The sequence below is a fragment of the Cuculus canorus genome, chromosome 1, assembly GCF_017976375.1.
Source record: "Cuculus canorus isolate bCucCan1 chromosome 1, bCucCan1.pri, whole genome shotgun sequence".
Lineage (NCBI taxonomy): Eukaryota > Metazoa > Chordata > Aves > Cuculiformes > Cuculidae > Cuculus > Cuculus canorus.
The window spans coordinates 136,337,645-136,358,171 of NC_071401.1; the positions used below are offsets into that span (position 1 = coordinate 136,337,645).

Below are 20,527 nucleotides of genomic sequence, written 5' to 3' on the forward strand. Positions count from 1 at the left end.
CCACTCTTCAAGGATGCAAACAAATCAGTCGTGGTGAGCACAGATAGGGCTGAAATCTTTTTAAAGGGATGAGAAGATTTTCTGTGCAACCTAGACAGGTTGTTCCAGGCTTAGGGTTATACATCACTGTGTAAGAACCAATCCCTTTTGCACCAGTGGAATGACATGGGGGATACAAACCACACCTTTATCGTGCAAATTAAATGAGAAACATTAGTAGGGAGTTTTAAGAGTGCTCTGTGATACCCACTGAAGCATTGTACCATCTTCACTAATCTGGACTTCACTAATAAGAGCTTTCTCATCCCTGCCTGGAGCCATTTCCCTAAGTATGGTGCTTTCCTTCCTTTTTTCTGGAATCCACATTCAAAATGTTCCATCCTTTTCCCATGAAAGCCCTGAACCCAACCTCAAAGCACTCTGCAGTAAGAGTTGTAAGAAGCAAACTAAATAGGACTGCTTATACAGTTTGTGCCTAGAAATAGTTTTGAAAATAAGAGACGTCATGACAGCAGAAACCTTTTTCTCATCTTTACAGATGTTTTGGTCTGATGATCTTACCTCTAAATATTAAAAGGAGTTAAAGACAGAGTACCATGAGAGTTACTGAGGTGTGTTCCTTACTCAGTTCTAGGGAACTCAGGGCCCAAGATCTTTATTTGTGTCTGCACGATTCCTTCAGGCTGGCTGATAGCGCACTTCTGCCTCCAGTGCCAGCACAAGCTGCAGAGCAGTTCTGTGCCTCTGCAACAGAGAAAACCCACAGCAAACAGGACTTTACCTTTCTGTGTCATGTACCTAGGGACGGGGCTTTATTGTTTGCAGTCTTTGTGCTTTGAAAAGAGCTTTGGCTGAGCCTGGCATAAGCATACCTGCAATTGATTATCTATCTATCTATCTATCTATACATCCATCCATTATTGCAGGACTTGCCTTGATGGAAATAGAAGTAATAAATGAATAGCAGGCATTATGAATAAAGGGAGGTTTGGTAGGCTCTTAACAGAAAGAGGAATCTGAGAATTCAAGCTATTCAAAATTATAGATGGGTGGCTTGGGTGCTTGTTTTTCATGTTTCTTATGATGACTGAAATGACAGGTACCAGACTTCCAGTAATTTTTAGAAAAAGACATTACTGCAGGTGTCTAGTTAATCTATTTTTAATTATCTGCTCGGAAGATAATTAAACAAAGCATTAGACACTTGTAGGAACCTTCACAACTTCCAGAGAGGCTTTGAAAGAGAAAATCTAAACATTTGTGCCTTGGAACAGGTGAAACTCAGTAACAGATAGGCATGTTGCAGGTCCATTGTTTTACTATATGTTTTCTTAACTCTTATTCACAAATGTTTAGTTCACCTGTCAGTCAGAGAAAGGTCAATGGACTTTGACTTCTAATGTTCTTGGAAATATTCCAGTATTTCCCATTTCTTTAACTACAGAACTTGGGAGAGAGTTTTGTTATCTCCATATCCAACTTGTCCAAAATCTATTCATTTACCAAGACACAAGAACAAGACATTGACAGCTAACTGAACATGAGCCAGCAGTGTGCCCAGGTGGCCAAGAAGGCCAATGGCATCTTGGCTTGTATCAGAAACCGCATGGCCAGCAGATTCAAAGAGATTATTCTCCCTCTGTACTCGACACTCCGCACCTTGAGTACCATGTTCACTTCTGGGCCCCTAACCACAAAAAGGACATTGAGGCTCTGGAGCGTGTCCAGAGAAGAGCAACGAAGCTGGTGAGTGGGCTGGAGAACAAGACTTATGAGGAGCGGCTGAGAGAGCTGGGGTTGTTTAGCCTGGAGAAGAGGAGGCTGAGGGAAGACCTTCTTGCTCTCTACAACTACCTGAAAGGAGGTTGTGGAGAGGAGGGAGTTGGCCTCTTCTCCCATGTGACAAGAGACAGGACAAGGGGAAATGGCCTCAAGCTCCGCCAGGGGAGGTTCAGGCTGGACATCAGGAAAAATTTTCACAGAAAGAGTCATTGGGCACTGGAACAGGCTGCCCAGGGAGGTGGTTGAGTCACCTTCCCTGGAGATGTTAAAGGGACAGGCAGATGAGGTGCTGAGGAGCATGGTTTAAGGAGTGTTAGGAATATGGTTAGACTCGATGACCCAGTGGGTCCCTTCCATCCTAGTGATTCTGATTCTACATATTGGGCTAAAACTGTATTAGATACTTAGCCATCTGGTACCGGCTCATGCAAGTTTTGCTCATGCAAATTTTGCCATGCAAGCGTTGGGACCGGATTTTCTCTCCCAGGTCACACCTGCTGCCACGCAGATTTGCAGGGACACAACCTGGATTTTCATGCTGTCCCTGGCATGAACTTGCACCCTTTCAGTTAGCACAGCTCATCTACAGTGACTTGTAACCTCAAAGGTCTGGAAAAGAAAATACAAGTGTACTGGGATGAACACAATGAACTAGACAGCAAAAACTGGGTGACGCTGGCAGTGGAGTTTCTGGCTAGTTTTCTTAAGAGAAAAGGCAAGAAGTGAACATATTTCAGAAGAAAAAAATTGCCAATAACTCACAGCTGTTACAAGGAAAGGATTTGCATTTTCCATGTCACTATTGGATTGCCGTGTTGATTCTGACCTTCTGAAGAGCCTGTCTGGTTTGTGAGAGACCACCCTTCAGTGAACAAGCTCCTCTTCCAAGTCATTCTTGTTGTTGCCTTAAATACTTCAGCTATTTCTCAGCATTTTCCTCTCTGCGTGTTCCAGCACAAGCACCACCAACAGCAGCAATGTCTGAAAGCATCTTGAAAGCCCCGGACCATGACTCACAAACCCCTCCTCCTCTGCTACAAGGTTTAAACTCACAGAATTATTGAATCTTTGAGGTTGGAAAATACCTCTAAGATCACCGAGTCTGATCATCAGCCCAACACCACTTTGCATATTAAACCATGTCATGAAGTGCCACGTCTACATGCTTTTTGAACGCCTCCAGGGATGGAGACTCCACCACTTCCCTGGGCAGCCTGTTCCAATGGTTTACCATTGCTCCTTCCTTAATCGTATGACAGAAAACACCAGAGGATCAAGGTGAGCACCCAAAACTATCACCATCCAATTCACTAACTGTTAGTTTCCCCTCTACCTTGTGCAGATGCAGGGAGTGGAGCAGCACAAGTCCTACCAGCACCCAGAGAGTCACAAGCAGAACCAGCTTCAGAGCCAGAATTCAACTGCCTGCCCACAAATGAAACATCCTGGCAAGTTAATAGTTCTTTAATAGTAAGGAATGTTGTTTCCTGTGTCATCTTCATGAGCTAGAGGTTGGTTCCTACAACCTCTTGGTGCCCAAGACCTCTCACTTTAAGCCCTACACAACTCATGAGCTGGTCTACCTGATGGACAGCCCACACTTCTGTGACTGGGACCCCCAGTACAGGATCGCAGGCACCTCTCACTGCCAGTGCAAGTAGACCCCTCTAGCCATAGATCATCACAAGCTCCTGTGCTGTGGCAGGAGCTTCCACACCATACACACAGAGAGAGTGGAGCAGTGCAGCTGCAAGTGTGGCTGGTGCTGCTCTGTCAAGAGCAAACAGTGCCAGCACCTGGTGGAGGTGCACAGCTGCCACTGAGGGCAGCACACCTGGATGGTGGGAGGCTGTCGAAGCAGCCTGGGAAAGGATAGCCTGGCCAGAGACATGGGGAAGCAGGGGAAGGTGCGCGGGAGACACATGGCCTGAGAGAGAGTGGAGGAGACATGGGGTTTGCCACCCCGACAGAAAGCTCCTATGTTCTCCCCACTCGGCACCCTCTCAGCAGCCTCAGTGAGCTTTTTGTGTTTTGAATTCTTCCAGAAAGAGACTGGGGACAGACAGGCCAAAGAAAACCATGAACTGCAGTGCTGCAGTGAAAAGCAAAGCCTGCATGTCAACTTCTTCACATACTGTACCTGAAACCTGGAAGATACCTGGCTGTGCTCTGTCCCATGGGCTGGCAGGGGATGAGGCCGCGCTGCCGTGCTCATGCTCAGAGGACACAGGCTGCAGCAAGTGAGAAACACCAGGAGTGAGTGGAGACTCACCTCAGACGTGAGACGTCACTGAGGAGTGTAAACAGAGCAGCAGCATCAGAGAGAAGGGAGCAAATTAGGTTCATGAGACTAACAGGCTCTTTATACGTGAGACTCAGTAGAATACAGTAAGACACAACCTTGGAAGAACTACTGACTTCTGCAGAAGGATGCAGCCAAGAGTGGCTGGGAACTTCAGACAATGAAGCATGGGCCAGTGGCTCTAAATCCCGGTCCACAAAGCTGATGCCTTCTCCAATGCTGAAGTGACAGGGCCTGATCAATAGGCCTAAAGCAAAATAGCTGTCCCATAGATGATCCCTGTTGTGCTGCTACTTGTGCTGTTTTGCACTGCTGTAATCAGCAGAATAGCTATGTGTTAATTTTGTAATGCACAGAGTATGAGAAAATACATCCCAGACACATTCGCAGTAGAACTGGGCTGTGCCAATTTATGCGTAGCTTCCTCAGTGTACACAGGACTTAAAGGGAAACATTGTGGAGATAGGCCATCAACACCACAGGTGACCAATCAGCACTGGAGTGAACACAGTGTGGAAGGAGAACTGTGCAGGAACACCGCACCTCAACAGCCACCTTAGTTCAAAGATAACAGATATCCAAGAATACCTTTTTGTCTCCAAACCAAATATTTCCAGTCTCTCTGCCCCACCACAGCCCTGTGCTTCCCACACATCCTCCTATTCCCGACCAGCAGCCTCTGCACCACAGGCTGTGCAACTTCCAGCACCACAGCAGCACCTGCTCCTCTCCCTCCTTCTCAGCACTCAGGAACTCTTGTTCCTGTGGCAGCCATAGTGAGACACCTGCAACGAGAGCCAGACTTTGTAGGACTAATACCACTGCCCATCCTGCACCCAAGGAACTCTGTCATAAACTATTCCTATGATGGTACAGAAAAAATTCCTGTTTTGGGATGAGGGAAGAAGAAAAGTACGTTTTCATTCCAGCACCTGGGAAGTGAAGGAAAACTTGATGCAGTCAAGTGTCTGCTGGGCTCTCTTTGCTGGTCTCTCTCATGAGCCAAGGTTCTGCGCTAAACCTCAGATCAAGCTCGAAGGAGCCAGTCTGGTTGCAAGAAAAACCGTTGAGGAGAGGCAATGAGCTTCCATGAGCTTCAGAAAGCTGTGCCCAGTTTTTTTCTGCTGTCATCCCACTGAGGGAGAGGTGGAGGAAGTGAAGAACTGAGGGAAGGGCCGCTGAAGTCATCACGGCTTTCAGCCAATGACCCTTGAAAAGAGGCTGGGGCACTTGTTCAGCTGACTGAAGAGCAGAAGGAGGAAAGCTTTTCCTCCACAAAGACCTGGAGGAAAACTACAATGTGACAAAGTCAGACTTTTCTTGGTTGTGCCAGACAAAGCAAGAGGGAAAACACTGCAAATTCCTGCTTGGGAGGGTAGGTCTTCCCATTAAGAAAAGCTTTTTTTCTCTCCAGGAAATGCACGCAGCACTGGAAGGGATGCCCAGAGAGGCCACAAATGCAAACTGCCTTGCACAAAGCCATGGTGCTACTGCTGGGAGCGTCCTGCTCCATCCCAGGCTTTGGGCTATAGACATGAAAGTAACCCATCCCACCAACATTCCTATAATCTGGTGGCATTTTAGGCCAGAGAAACCGCCAGCTTTGCTCCGGGGGGGGAAATGGCCATACGTGCCATCGAAGGTGGAGTGATGCCCTTAACTTTGGCGACAACCCCATGGGCCTCCTTCCGGTCCAGCTTCAGGATTCCTGGGCTAAGGCAGCCATATGTCTGGCGCATGGTGCACAACACCTCTGCCTTTCACGGGGGCCGCAGGCTGAGACAGAAGGCCCGGTATTCATCGTCCGAAAGCGGGCTGCCTGGAGCAAGGGCCAAAGATGCAGTTAACAGAACCAAGCAAGGTCAGAAACCCTGTGGGAAAAGGCAGGCTGTGCTTAACCCTCCCGAAGGGGGAGAACAGTGGGTGGAAAGGCCAAGAGGGGCTGCAGGGCCGCTTCCTCCCATCTGCGTGTGCTGAGAGAGGAACCAGGATAAGCTACCCTGAGGTCTCATCAGGATGGACTTGGGGTTTTTAGTGCTCTTCTCTAGCAAAGCCCTGCCTGCGCTTGCCGGGTGCCTCTGGGGGCAGCCACATTGGCTCCGGCATAGGCTGCACCACCACACCAGATGCTCATCCCTTCAAGGGGACAACAGTCTACCACTTCACCTCTTCAGACTCTGTCTCCCCTGCTCTGCCCCACATCCCCTCTGCCTGCAAAGGCATTGGAGACCTGGCCAGACTGTCCCCAAGGCTGTCCCCAGGCTGAAAGAACCCCACAAGCAGCATCTCTGTGCTGTAACACACAGGCTACAGAGCTGTGTGTGCATTCCGGAGAATGTGAGTGGGACTAGATGAGCAGCACAGTTTGAGGAGCTCACCCAGGGGCCCTGCAGGATCTCCTGCCTAACTCTGTCCATCGGAGGGCACAGCAAGGAGACGTCTGGTAGAAGCCTGCTGAGCACTGACCACGGCGCAGCCTCATTTGGCTCTCGAGTGTGTAACTTACTAAGCCTCCCTCCTGCTTGAGCCACAGGATTAGACTCAGTAAGAGTAGAAATTGTATACCTCGTAAAGAACTGTTATGCAGTGATGCAAAAGAGGTAACAATTCTCATTAAATATTTGTATTCAGTGTCTGGAAACAAAACCAGTCATAAATATACAGACTTTGGACTGGCAGAAAGGAAGAAGATAAGAGCAGCAATTGCTTCTATTCAAATGCTCTCCAAATCCATGCAGGGGCTAACCTGCATTGAGCAGCTTCCCTCAGAGTAGCTGAAACTTCTGGGAGACCTTCAGATGAGCATTAAACAAATGAAATAGAGGGGGAGAACCTGGAGCAAGGTTGTGAAAATGAGACTTCCTAAGGCCTGCAAAACTTTCCCTTACAGAGAGAATCTAATAAAGCTTTCATTAGCTGAGCAAAGTTGTTAATGGGTGGCCATTTGGTCAGTCTGGACTTTTCTCAAATGGGGATCTGCTGGAAGGCTCTCTTTGTCAGCAGATGAAAGCGTGCTGACTTTTGGTGGCTGGAATTTGGAATAAGATCCTCCATTCAAGCCACAAGTTGCCTGCAGGTGCCTGACATAAAGGGTATGTAGCATGGGAGCAGTTTTTCCTTCAGGGCTCATCAAGCATGCAACCTGGTCCTTTCCTGGGCAGGAAGGCCAAGGGGAGTGATCAGAAGAATTGCCAGGCCTGGAAACTAAAAGAGATCAACCACCATACCATTAGGCTCCTGTGGTTACATGCCAGAACTTGCCATTAGGAACAGCCTTTTGTTTCCAGTCCAAATCTTTACATGCTCTCTGCCCCACCAGAGACTGACCAGAGCCCTGTGCTTCCCACACATTCTCCTGCTCCTGCACACCAGCCTCTGCACCACAGGCTGCGCAACTTCTAGCGCCACAGCTGCACCTGCTCTTCTTCCTCCACCTCAGCACCCAGGTCACCTCATTCCTGCAGCAGCCGCCGCAAGACACCTGCAAAGAGAGCCAGACTTTGTAGGACTAATACCACCGCCCATCCTGCGCCCAAGAAAAGAGGAACCTCCTGACGGATGGCATGCGGAGACCGGGATGATGGGGCAGGAGAGAGAAGAAATTAGAACCAGCTGAGCAGTGGGTGAGAGAGGATGACCTCTGGCCTGTTCTGCCTCTGCTGCTGCACCAGTGCTCCACCTTCCTTCCGCCTGCCTGTATCCTCCCCATGCCATTGGCCTGTAAAGGTGATGAGAAGCTGGTCTGCAAAGGGATGAAGAAGAGAGCCATGCCTCTCCTTCCCCTTGCCCACCAGGCGATGCAGGATCCTCCTCAGAGGCCGGCATGACACACAACATGCTTAGTACCTTCTTGTCTGCTGCCTGGTGCTGGGATGATACCGCAAACCCAATGTAGGCAGAGAAGCTGCCTGAATCACACTGAACACGGTACACGTTTCTCATGTTGCGACACTGCTCCATCTGGAGCGAGCAGAAAGCGAGCAGAAAGCAGAGTGATGGCTCACGTCTACGTGACGCCACCTAAGGTGAATGCAGCAAGGAGGTCAGGGCAGGAAAAAGACTGAGCAGCTCCCTCATCTTCAGCTTTCAGCTTGCCTCTCTGGTGAAACAGCTCAGTTATTCCCAAGACATAACACCTCAAAGGACAACGCTGAACAATCCTGCCCATCAAAGCATTGTGCTCAGCACTTCAGGGAGCCATACACAGAGCACGCAAAAAGGGGACCATCAGCATCTTTACCAGACCTTCAAAGCCAAAGAGTCTCTCTTCCACATCTTTCCAGGCCTCAATGATCACTGATGTGAGACAGTTTTCCTTCATCACTGCAGAGCACAGGATCATCGCTGCCTCGTCATTTTTGAGGGCTAAAAGAGACAACAAAGAAGGGAGAAAAGAAAATCACACTTCACCTCTGATCATCAGCTGAAGAGACAGACCTTTAGTTCAAAAGTGCAAGTGGAGAAAAACAATCCCAAAGCACTCTTCCCAACGAAACCCTGGGCTCTTGGCCAAAAGCATGGAGGAATGGGGGAGTGGTTAGAGTCTTTATGTGCCTGTGTAACACACAGGCTGCAGAGCTGTGTGTGCATTCACAAGTATTAAGAGGGACTAGATGGGGAGCACAGCTTGAGGAGCTCACCCAGGGGCCCTGCAGGATCTGCTGCCTAGCTCTGTCCATCTGAGGGCACAGCAAGGAGAAGTCTGGTAGAAATCTGCTGAGCATTGACCACGGGGAAGCCTTGTTTAGCTCCTAAGTATGTAACTTATTAAGCCTCTCTCCTGCTTGAGCCAATACATTAAACAGAAAGGAAAAATACTGGTAACAATTAATTAATTGTTCATCCAAAACAACATGGGAAGCTAAAGGTCCTCACCTGCCATGGAGACATGTTGCCTGCGCTGCCTCCTTGGTGCTGCCGGGTGCCTTCCCTGCCTCAGGGCTGCACTGCAGAAAACAGCCCTGCGTGCCCAGCGAGTTCTCCACGGAGAAGGCCCGGTACATCAGTTTTCCACACGCTGGTCTGCATGTGTTGCTTCCACAACGTCTCTTCAAGAGCAGGGGATTCCAGGTCGCAAGGTGAGGGGCAAGGGCAGACAGGGCTGGCACAGCTGGTGGGACTGTAAGTAGCAGCCCGCTCTGCTGCGGAGCTCTCAGTACCCCTGGAACAGGCACAGGGAGCTTCCTCTCAAGCAGGGATTTCTGACTCCCCCATGCGTAGGAGTCCTTCAGGAGAGTGTTCGTCTTGGGAGTCCAGCAGGGGACCAGGGGGCGAGACAGAAGCCTGCCCTGGAGCTCGGGAGAGAGAAAGACACCGGGGGAGGGGGGGAAGTTGTGCTGAGGAACCCTTCTGAAGCCACCCAAAAAGCTGCTTAATGGGCAAGGGTCGTTATGGGAGATGAGCAGGCACACAGGGGCACCCAGTGCAGCTCCATGCAGCCAGACCTTCTTCCACAAGGGAGCTTTCATACTCTAGCCCAGAGCCAAACCTGTGATGTTGCCCCACTTGGGAGAGTTCAGGATTCTGAACTGCTCCATCTTCAGCAAGCAGAAAGTGAGCAGAAAGCAGAGTGATGGCTCACGTCTACGTGACGCCACCTAAGGTGAATGCAGCAAGGAGGTCAGGGCAGGAAAAGGAGACTGAGCAGCTCCCTTGTCCCTGGCTTCGAGCTTGCCTCCCTCATAACCTAGCTCACTTATTCCCAAGAGATAGCTCCTCAAAGCACAATGATGACCAACTCTGACCATCAGAGCATTGTGCTCAGCACTTCAAGGAGTCCTACACAGAGACCGCACAAACGGGGACCATCAGCATCTTCACCGAATCTCCAAAGCCAAAGAGTCTCTTTTCCAGCTCCTTCCAGGCCTTGATGACCACTGACGTGCGACAGTTTTCCTTCATCACCGCAGAGCACAGGATCATCGCTGCCTCGTCATTCCTGAGGGCTAGAAGACAAGTCAGAGAAAGGAATGGAGGAAATGAAGCCTCATGTCTGATCATCAGCTGAAAAGACAGACCTTTAGTTCAAAAGCGCAGGTAGGGTAAACTATGCCAAAGCACAAGGAGAAACCCTTCCCAACAAAACCCTGGGCTCTTGGTCAAAAGCATGAAGGAATGGCGGAATCGTCAGAGTCTTTACATGCCTGTGTAACACACAGGCTGCAGAGCTGTGTGTGCGTTTGGGAGGATGTGAGAGGGACTAGATGGGGAGCACAGCTTGAGGAGCTCGTCCAGGGGCCCTGCAGGATCTGCTGCCTGGCTCTGTCCATCTGAGGGCACAGCAAGGGGATGTCTGATAGAAGATGGCTGAGCATTGACCACGGGGCAGCCTTGCTTAGCTCTCAACTACCTAACTTATTAAGCCTCTCTCCTGCTTGAACCAATGGATTAGACAGAAAGACAAAAACCTGGTAACAATTAATTGTTCATCCAAAGCAACATGGGAAGCTAAAGGTCCTCACCTGCCACGGAAACATGCTGCCTGCGCTGCCTCCTGGGTGCCGCCGGGTGCCATCCCTGCCCTTGACTCAGGGCTGCGCTGCAGACAACAGCCCTGCGTGCCCAGCGAGTTCTCCACAGAGAAGCCCCAGTACATCAGCTTTCCCGAAGCTATTCTGCATGCGTTGCTTCCACAATGTCTCTTCCGGAGCAGGGGATTCCAGCTTGGAAGGCGAGGGGGCAGGGGAAGACAGGGCTGCCACAGTTGGCGGGACTGGAAGCAGTAACCTTCTCTCCTGTAGAGCTCTCGGTACCTCTGACACGGTCACGGGGAGCTCCTTCTCCAGCCGGGATTTCAGACTCCCCTGTGTGCAGGAGCCTTTCAGGAGAGTGTCCTTCTTGGGAGTCCAGCAGGGCACCGGCGGGTGAGACAGAAGCCTACCCTGGAGCTCGGGAGAGAGCAGGACACCGGGGGGTTAGAGGGGGGGTTGGGGGGGCGGACGGGGGCGGGCGGTGCTGAGGAACCTTTCTGAAGCCACCCAGAAACCTTCTTGATGGGCAAGTGTCGTTATGGGAGATCAGCAGGCACACAGGGAAGCCCAGTGCAGCAGGGCTCACGTACAGTCTTTTGTTAATTTTTACAACAGACTTGTGGGACCAGTTTTGTCATTTTTTGTAAGATATAAACACAAGCTTGTAACAATAAACTTCGTCTTAGCTTGAAATGAAAGCTGAGTCCTTGCTTGTTAATACGCAGGAAATGGCACCCGATTTAGGGTCTGAACAGAGGGTCATGTAAGGAGCATTATCTGGTGGCATACGTCGGCAGAAGGTTTGGAGGGGTTGAAACAAAGTCTAAGGTGCACCTGTAGGTGCACCTGCGTCCTGCCCGCTGGACAGAAGGTGAGCAGCCGATAAGGAGATGGGGAACACAATAACACAAGAACAGAATGATGTCATAGGCATCTATAGATATATAGATCTATATAATCTATAGATTTATATAGATGTCATAGACATCTACATAAATATAGATATGCTATATTTAGGTATGGGTTTTGGAACACCATGTGACCCGAATCAGATTACTTCTGAATTACTAATCACTGACTCCCTCCGTGGCTTTGAGGCATTTTATGGTTGTTTTCTTACATACAAAATGAAAACAGATATACTCATCTGCCTTGTTAAAGTTAAATCTTATTATTATTATTTTATAATTAAATTATTTAAGATAAATTTAATTTTATTATGTCTGCTATAGGCATAGTTTTACTGTTTCGTAGATGTTTAACTTCAGAAAATTACTCTTTACCAGTATAGTTGTTCTTAATGAATGACCCTGTGTCACAATTTTAAAAGAGAGAAACAAGTTTCTTCTCTGTTTGTAGCTGAAAAATAGGGCAGAGAGAAAAAAATATCTATAGATCTATAATATCTAAAGATATATCTAGATATTTATAGATAGTAATACAAAGATATTTGAAAGAAACAAACCCCAAAGCTAGAAACTAATGATCTTCAAGCGCTTTTGGAGTGGGATCAGGATCAAGAGCCTTCTTTTGATGTTGGCTCCAAAGAGCACAGCAAGGATTCGGAAAGGTGTGCAGGACCGTCAACAGCTGCACTAACCCCTTACCCCCCTAAACTGGCCGTGCTTGCCTCTGCAGCCCCCGAAGGGGATGCCGACAAGCCCTTTGATCCGGGTCCGACAGACCCCGAGGAGGAGCCTCATCTATTTCCACCCTGTCCCTCAGACAGATGCGCGCAAGTCAGGAGGGAGGCGCAGCTGCGGGGACAGGTTGAAGCGTTGCAAGCTTTTCCTGTGACTTATTCAGGAGACGCCAGTCCGCGCTGGGAACCAAGTAGTTATGAAGTGATAAAGGAGATTCGCAAAGCTGTAGAGAACGGACAAACTGCTGCGTTTCCGTTAAATCCGGTAGAAGGTACCCGTGACACGTACCATCTCACACCACAGGACTGGAATTCAATTGCCCGATTAGTTATGACTTCTAAGCAGTCATGTCTTTCCATCAAACTGAAAGGAGTCGGCGACTATAGCAGCCCTGGGTAATTTGCAACGCCCGCAGGATAGTCCCTTGCGGCGTGTGGGGCTCGATGCTTTAATGAACGAAGTCAATCATATTGATAATGTAGCCCAAGCGAGAATACCAATGCAACGGCTGCAACAATTACAGGCTACTGTCTTGAAGGCATTTAGAAACGTCCCTGACGCTGGGACTCACGGACAGTCTTTTGTTAATATTTGACAAGGAGCTACAGAACCATACGTGCCTTTTTTAGACAAACTACAAGAAGCCTTAAATAAGCAGGTAGACAACGTCGCTGCTAGAGAAGCTTTGCTTAAACAACTGGCCGTACAGAATGCAAACGCGGACTGTCAGAAAATCGGACTGCCTTTAAAAAACAAAAGCCCATCACTTACTGAGACGATGGCAGCATGCCAAAAATCGGATCTCGATCTCACCACCTAACTTTAACAGCTGATGCTTTTGCGGCTATGCATACACCGAAGCACAGGGGAATGTGCAACGTTCGGGACATCTGCAACGACAGTGTCCTTCCACAAATAGGGACCGTGTAGCTCCGGAAATCGAAGGATTAGATCACGGTCCCGGAATGTGTCCGCGATGTCAGAAAGGCCGGCATTATGTCAACACGGGCAGATCTAGATTTCATGAAGACGGTCGGGCACTGGGGCACAGCCAAACATGCAGCCGAGCGATAGCGAGAGGGCGCGCCCCGATACACGGACCCTCTCAGAACCCTTCTGTAGCGCAAAGCCAGCTCTGTGCCAGCACAGCAGGGAGCGCAGGGCTGGACCCGGCCACCGCCAGCGATAGGGTTAACAACCGCTGCGGTTCAGCTCATCCCTACGGCTGTTACGGGCCCCTTAGGAAACGGACTTAGTGCACTGTTAATCGGACCATCATCTGCCACAAAGCAAGGATTGTTTCTTTCACCGGCATTGATCGATGCCCATTTTACGGGAACAATGCAAGTAATGGCTTGGACGCCTATGCCTCCTTGCTTCACGCCAAAGGGCACTGGAATTGCTCAGCTGGTTGGCTTTCAAGCAATTGTACCCCACGCAGCAAACCGCGTACGGGGAGAAGGAGCCTCTCGCTCCACTCACCAGCCCGCGATTCGATGGACGCAGAACTACACAAATCACCACCGACGTTAACCTGCAAAGTACGACACTCACGGAGCAACAGAAAACAGTATTTTACCGGTGTTAGAGACAGCGGCGCCCATGTAACAGCTTTTTCTTTAACACGATGGCCATGGACCGAACCGCGTACCGCTCTGCCGGGGGGTGGGGCAGTGACAGCCCACGACAAACTTCACACTCCGTAATCACATATGGACCTGAAGGTCGCGTGGCAACTGTTAAACCATACGTTCTGTCACCTCCCACCGTCTTATGGGGTAGAGACTGCGCGGCACAATGCGGGCTGACTTTGAGCACCCATTTTGAACGCGGGCCACTGCGGTGCAGACCACCCTTCCTCTTACCTCGACTACGTATGAGCCCATTTGGGTGGAACAGTGGCCCTTCAGCGAACAGAAACTGCACCGCCTTAAAGGTTTAGTGCAAGAACAATTACAAGCCAGACACACTGCACCAACCACCAGCCCGTGGAACACTCCTGTGTTTGTAATCCACAAGAAGAGAAGAAGTTATTACAGGACTTGCGAAAAATAAATGCCATATTGAGCCTACGGGAGCATCGCAACCAGGAATGCCCTCATCCACAACGATACCCCCAAACTGGGACTTAACTATTATAGACTTGAAAGACTGGGTTTTTTTAGCATTCCACTGCATCCAAAGGATGCAATCCGTTTTGCTTTTCTAGCCCTTCAGAATAGGGCAGAACCAAGCCAACGGTATCACCGGACACTATTGCCACAAGGCATGTGTAACGGTCCAACAATTTGTCAGTGGTTTGTAGCAAAAGCTTTATCGCCAGTTCGTCAGCTGAAGCTGTAGCAGCTCTAACAGCAGCTGTTACCCAAGTAGGTCTTTGTGTCTCACCGGGGAAAAGCCAAAAAATTCCTCCATGGAAATACTGGGGGTGGAAAATTCGAGAACAAACTATTCAACTACTGCTAGTTAAAATTTTATATTCTGTAAAGACATTGAACGGTGAGCAAAAATTGCTAGGAGCCATAAACTGGGTACGCCCCTTGTCGGGCATCACTACAGAAGAATTACATCCTTTACGTTGTTAAAAGGAGATTCAGATTTAACTCCTCCCAGGCAATTAGACGAAGATTCTTTGATTGGACAATATCGCTAAAAGGTTTAGTCAGAAACAAATATTTCGCAAATGCTTAAACACCCCAATCGAATTATATATTATTTCAAGCTAATTCCAACCGTTTGGAGTTTTAGCCCAGTGGGTGGAAGGTGCGTCCGACAAATTTAGACCTTTAGAATGGATATTTTTACCACATCAGTTTTCTAAACCAGTAACAACTCGGCATGAAACGTTAGCTATGCTAATTCAAAAGGGTCGCAATCGTTTATTAGAAACGGATGGGATGGATCCCCCTACCACCTGTGTCCCAATGATTCAACAACAAGTAGACTTGTTGCTTTTGCAACATTCCTTATCTATACAAATTGCATTATCAGACTTCAAAGGACAAATCAGCATTCATTATCCTCCGAGTCCCCTTTTGAGTCTGTTTGAGTGCATGAGCCTAAGTCCCACCACGAAATTAAGTCGTATCCCTCTTAAGGGGGCCTTGACACTTTTTACAGATGGATCAGGGGAAACTGGCAAGTCAGTGATTGCTTGGAGGGCCAAACAAGACATGTGGAAATCGGACATTTTGTAAAGTGTCAGGATCACCTCAGATTGTGGAACTGGCTGCAGTTAGATGTTTTCAGCTGGTTTTGCAACCCATAAATATTGTTACTGATTCGGCCCATGTTGTCGGCATTGTTTCACGCTTGGAGAACGCCTACGTAACGTATGTAGATGATGGACAGTTAGATGGTTTTAAAGGAGCTGAAATACCCTTTAGACAATTGACATCAGCCTTATTTCGTAATGCACGTACATTCTCGTACAAATTTACCAGCATATTTGGCCGAAGGCAATCGCCGAGCTGATGCTCTGGCAGCCCCTGTAATCATTCCAGACACACCACAACAAGCACGTATGTCACATCATTTTTATCACCAAGGTAGTACCGCCCCCAGGAAAATGTTTCGGTTAACTCATGAGCAAGCCCGACAAATTGTACAGATGTGCCCTGATTGCCAACTAATCCCAAACACTACTTTTGACAGTGTAGATCCTCGTGGATTAGGTCCACTTGAAATACGGCAAACTCATGTAACACACCCCCCCGAGTTTGGACGTCTAAGATATGTACGTGTGTCGACTGACACCTCTTCTACCTGCACTGCTGCTTCCGCACATACGGGAGAACGAGCAGAAGATGTAAAGAAACATTTACAATATGCAATGGCTATTTTGGGGGTGCCAAAACCAGCAACAACAGACAATGGCCCGGGATACGTTTCTAATATAAGGAAATCCTTTTTTTCAGCAATGGGAAACACTCACGTCACAGGCATCCCTCGCTCACCGACAGGGCAAGCCACAGTCGAACGAGCTCACGGTACGTGAAAAAAACACGCTGCAAAAACAAGAAAGAGGGAGCATGAGATACGCCCCTCAAGAGACACTATTGCAAGCTACGTACGATCTAAATTTTTTAAATCGTTGCCAAGACAATATTCCCCCGACAGAGCAACATTTTATCGCATAATCAAACAACATGAGTAAAGCTAAAGTAACGATACGTAACTCAGAAACGAGACAGCGGGAAGGTCCGCGGCCATTAATAACGGGAGGGCGAGGGTATGCTTGTGTCTCTACAGATGGACCGCAACGGATACCAGCAAGATGTATACGACCTGCATTGCAAAAATTGTGGGAATCTCATCCCCACCCAACCCAAAGAAAATTATCTAGGTAACCCGCAAGATCCACTGTGTTTGTCAGTAGCAACGCTAACTAATCCATTTAGCACCTCTTTATTAGGTTTGCCAATAGATTATGTCCTTTATTACGTGTGATAAAGGCAGATTTTAACAACTCTGCCCCCGCTGGGCCAGGCATATCCGGCCTGCCGCCGCCTTCTTTGGGCTCCTTTCCTTCAAGAACGTTTGTTAAAGGCTTTTCTACACTCTCCGTCCTGCGCTTTCGCCTGAACTACAGGAGCACCAGGAGCCCCAGCAGCCCCAGCCGGGGCTCAGATACAGCCCCAGCTTCTCCGTCGGCCTCGACCCGCTTTAACGAGTGAGTCTACTACGAGGCGCCAAGTACTCATTATTTCCGCTGCTGTGAAATCCCCGCGAGAAGCGGCATCCCGAACCAACCATCCCGCCGCTTCCCAAGCCTCCACCTCGAAAGCGGTCTCAATTTTCTGCCGGGACCCCCTGCGGCTTAAGCCACGCCAGCAATCGCTTCGTAGCATACTCTTCACATTCAACGCCCCCCTTTCATAGCATCTTCATTAACAGTCTTAAAACAGACTGCCACGAACATTTATGCCCCCATTTTAAAACGTACGCAGCTGCTCACCTTTCAGGCGATTGAGACCCTCGTCTGTCAGCTCCTCCGCTGATTGATCCGTTCACCTGGACCCCCTGCCGGCTGCTCCTTCCGCACTTATTTTTGCCCCACGTAGGGGCGACACTCGCAAGCACCAACCCACGAACAGCAGCACGTGCTTTGACCAAAAAACCTCTCTCTTACCTGTACCAACATTATATACCTTCGCTGCTGTTCACGCGCCCGTCCACGCACCCCCAGCTGCTCGCTGATAGGTTAAAGCCTTAGTTTCACGCGCCTCGAGCTTGCCGCTGATTGGTCCTTTCTCTCTCCTCTTTTGGCCTGCCACACCCTGCCCCCTCACGCCTTGCTGCTCAAGGACATGTCAGAGAGTTCAAGGTCATCACCCACAGCCAAAAGCACGGAGGAATGGGGGAATCGGCAGTCTCTTTACGTGCCTGTGTAGCCCACAGGCTGCAGAGGGAGGGTGTGAGAGGGACGAGATGAGGAGCACAGCCTGAGGAGCTCACCCAGGGGCCCTGCAGGATCTGCTGCCTAGCTCTGTCCATCGGAGGGCACAGCAAGGAGATGCCTGGTAGAAGTCTGCCGAGCACTGACCACATCCTTGGAGATGCTCCAGCCCAGGTGGGTGCAGGGATATGTGAAGAGACCGGCCACGGAGGAAAAGGCTGTCTGAAGGGTAGTGCAGGCTGCTTCTCACCTTCTGATTGTAGAGGCTCTGCTGGAGACACTGGTGGCTCTTGAAGGTGCATTAGTTCGGGTACCTCACTCCGTTTGAGTCGCAGATCTGGGGAGATGGGAATGAAGGCCAGAGAAGGAGAAGGAGGAGGAATGGGAGCATCTACTGGGCACCCACCTGGGCTGGAGCATCTCCTTCTTGGAAGGCATTGTACTCTGCCTTCAACCACAGAGACACACGAGGATCTTCACAACCACGGCTCGCTATCCGGCTGCACCACTGCTCTACCCTCGGCCCTCCTAAATTCTCCGTTTTGTTGACCTGCAAGGGCTGTGAGGAGCTGGTCTGGAAAAGGATAGAAACAACCATGCTTCTCCCTCCCCTTGTCCACCAGGCGATTCAGACTTCTCCTCAGAGGCTGGCAAGACATGCAACATGCTTAGTACCTCCTTCTCTGCAGCCTGGAGCTGGGCTGAGACCTGAGGGCTGATGTAGTTGGTAAAGTTGCTTGAATCACAGTGAACGCGTTTCAGGTTTTTCCTGTTCTGACACTGCTCCATCTTCAGCGAACAGAAAGCAGAGTGAGGGTGCAGGTCCATGTGGCGCCGACCCATGCTGTCACACACCTAGTGTGGATGCAGTGGGGAGGTCAGGAGGGAAAAAAGACTGAAGGGTTCCCATATCCCTGGCTCAGAGCCTGCCTCCCCTGTCACCCAGCTCAGTTTTTACCCAAGAGGGGACACCCAAAAGGACAGTGCTGATGTGCTCTGGCCGTCAAGAGCATTGTGCTCAGCACTTCAGGGAGCCCTACACACAGACCGCACAAAGGGGACCATCAGCATCTTTACCGAATCTCCAAAGCCAAAGAGTCTCTCTTCTAGCTCCTTCCAAGACTTGGTGAGCAGTGATGTGAGACAGTTTTCCTTCATCACCACAGAGCACAGGATCATCACTGCCTCGTCATTCTTGAGGTCTGAAAGGTTGACAGAGAAAAGGAGGGAGGAAATCAAGCCTCATCTCTGGTCATCAGCTGAAGAGACAGACCTTTAGTTCAAAAGTGCAAGCGGGGAAAACAACCCCAAAGCACAGCAAAAAAACCCTTTCCAAAGAAACGTTGGACTCTTGGCCAAACCGCATGGAGGAACGGGAGAATCGTCAGAGTCTTTACGTGCCTGTATAACACACAGGCTACAGAGCTGTGTGTGCATTCGGGAGGATGTGAGAGGGACAAGAAGAGGAGCAAGCTGGAGGAGCTTGTCCAGGGGCCCTACAGGATCTGCTGCCTAGCCTTGAGAAGGCATCAGCTTTGTGGACTGGGATTTGGAGCTGCTGGCCCACACGTCCTTATCTAAGGTCCCCAGCTGCTCTTGGCTCCATCCTTCTGCAGGCCTATAGACGGCAGAGTACAACACCTTCCAAGAAGGAGATGCCTCAAGCCAGGTGCATGCCAAGGAAATGCTTCCATCCTTCTCCTTCTCCTTCTCCTCTTTTTCCTCTGGCCTTCATTCTCATCTCCCCATATCTGTGACTCGAACGGAGTTAAGTACCCCAACTGCTGTGTGTTCAAGGGCCACCAGTGCCTCCAACAGAGCGTCTAGAATGAGAGGGTGAGAAGCAGCCTCCACTGCCCTGTACAGAGCCTTCTCCTTCATGGCCGGTCCCTTCACAGCCAGCCGTGGGTCCCTGCAGGACTGACTGTTGCATTGCTTGTCCCTCCAGTGGAAGAGACGTGGGGGAGCTTGGGAGGATGGTGACAGATAGTGACCCAGGCTCAGCTGGTGTGGAATTGAGGTGTTGGGATTTGGACAGACGTTGCCGAACTCAGTTCTCCTACTGCATCGTTGGCCCCTGCTCTGTGCAGCCCCCTTTCCAACAGCGAGTACAGCACCTGCTTTATCAGTGTGTGGCCCATTCCCACAGGGCTCCTGACCTTGCTCTGTTCTGTTGCTGCATCAGCGGTCCCTGCTCCAGGGAGCCCGTTGTTGGACAAGGAATACCAGGCATTCTTTCTCAGCCTGTGGCCCTCATGGCAGTCAGAGATGTCCTGCACCATGCACCAGATTGATGGCTGCCTTAGCCGCGCAATCTTGAAGCTCTCCCTAGTGGGGCAACATCAGGCTTTTGGCTCTGGGGAAAGGATGAAAGCTGCCCTGTGGAAGAAGGTCCGGCTGCACAGAGCTGCACTGGGTGCCGTTGTGTGCCTGCTGATCTGTCAAAAATGGACAATGCAAAAAACGCACCTAGTCCACGCTGCCCTCCGCTTTTATACATTTTGCGAAAACCGTTAGAGTTTTGTGGGAAAGCAGTTAACAATAAGGCCTATACACCCCCCATCTCATCAGAACAATAAGGCCCATCCATCCCCCCATCAGCGTGTGTTGGGATGATCTGTCGGATGGGCAGAGGAAGAGGGAGAAGAGGGATGAGCGGCGCCCACTGGTGAGCACTGCCCCTCCACTAAACCCCACACCACAGATGAGCTGGTGTCAAAGAAAGACATTTTGGATCTCCACCTCCCTCAAGCCAAAAATACCAATAAGCCTGTTTATCCCCTTAATGCTTGATCTAATTTTTGGCTTGAGGTTAGAACTTTTTACTCCACTTTTCTTTCCACCGTTTTTTTTATACCTAGATTGAACGCATCCCATGCCTAAACCAAAACATGAACAATTCACTAAATTTTCAACAGTCATTAGTGTTTTA

The 20,527-nt window shown here is 49.6% G+C and overlaps 1 protein-coding gene and 1 long non-coding RNA gene across 3 annotated transcripts in view; both read right to left on the minus strand.

The window, feature by feature from the left end:
• LOC128849492 (uncharacterized) overlaps positions 1–17,706 on the minus strand; it is a 53,641-nt gene extending 35,935 nt beyond the window's left edge. The window contains exons 1-4 of one of the 2 annotated variants that reach the window (XR_008447421.1): positions 17,155–17,706; positions 10,546–10,965; positions 8,960–10,029; positions 7,931–8,449 (exon numbers count right to left, since the gene is read on the minus strand). This is a non-coding gene — a long non-coding RNA (uncharacterized LOC128849492). Of the gene's footprint in view, positions 1–1,659; positions 8,450–8,959; positions 10,030–10,545; positions 10,966–17,154 lie in introns of those variants that run through there. The other variant, XR_008447420.1, reaches the window with a different exon arrangement.
• Positions 17,707–17,854: 148 nt separating this feature from the next.
• LOC128851704 (acrosin-binding protein-like) lies at positions 17,855–18,968 on the minus strand. The gene is made up of 3 exons (XM_054062396.1): positions 18,673–18,968; positions 18,271–18,450; positions 17,855–18,169 (listed from the first exon to the last, which is right to left on the minus strand). Exons 1-3 carry the CDS (start codon positions 18,772–18,774, stop codon positions 17,987–17,989), a joined length of 465 nt encoding a protein of 154 aa, XP_053918371.1. The 5' UTR covers positions 18,775–18,968; the 3' UTR covers positions 17,855–17,986.
• Positions 18,969–20,527: the final 1,559 nt, after the last annotated feature.

Coding starts and splice junctions, on each gene's coding strand:
- LOC128851704 (XM_054062396.1), bottom strand. CDS start 18,774: ATGATCCTGTGCTCTGTGGTGATGAAGGAAAACTGTCTCACATCACTG. Junction 18,451..18,672: donor TCTTTGGCTTTGGAGATTCG/GTAAAGATGCTG, acceptor CATCCACACTAG/GTGTGTGACAGCATGGGTCG. Junction 18,170..18,270: donor TCCAGGCTGCAGAGAAGGAG/GTACTAAGCATG, acceptor ATCCTTTTCCAG/ACCAGCTCCTCACAGCCCTT.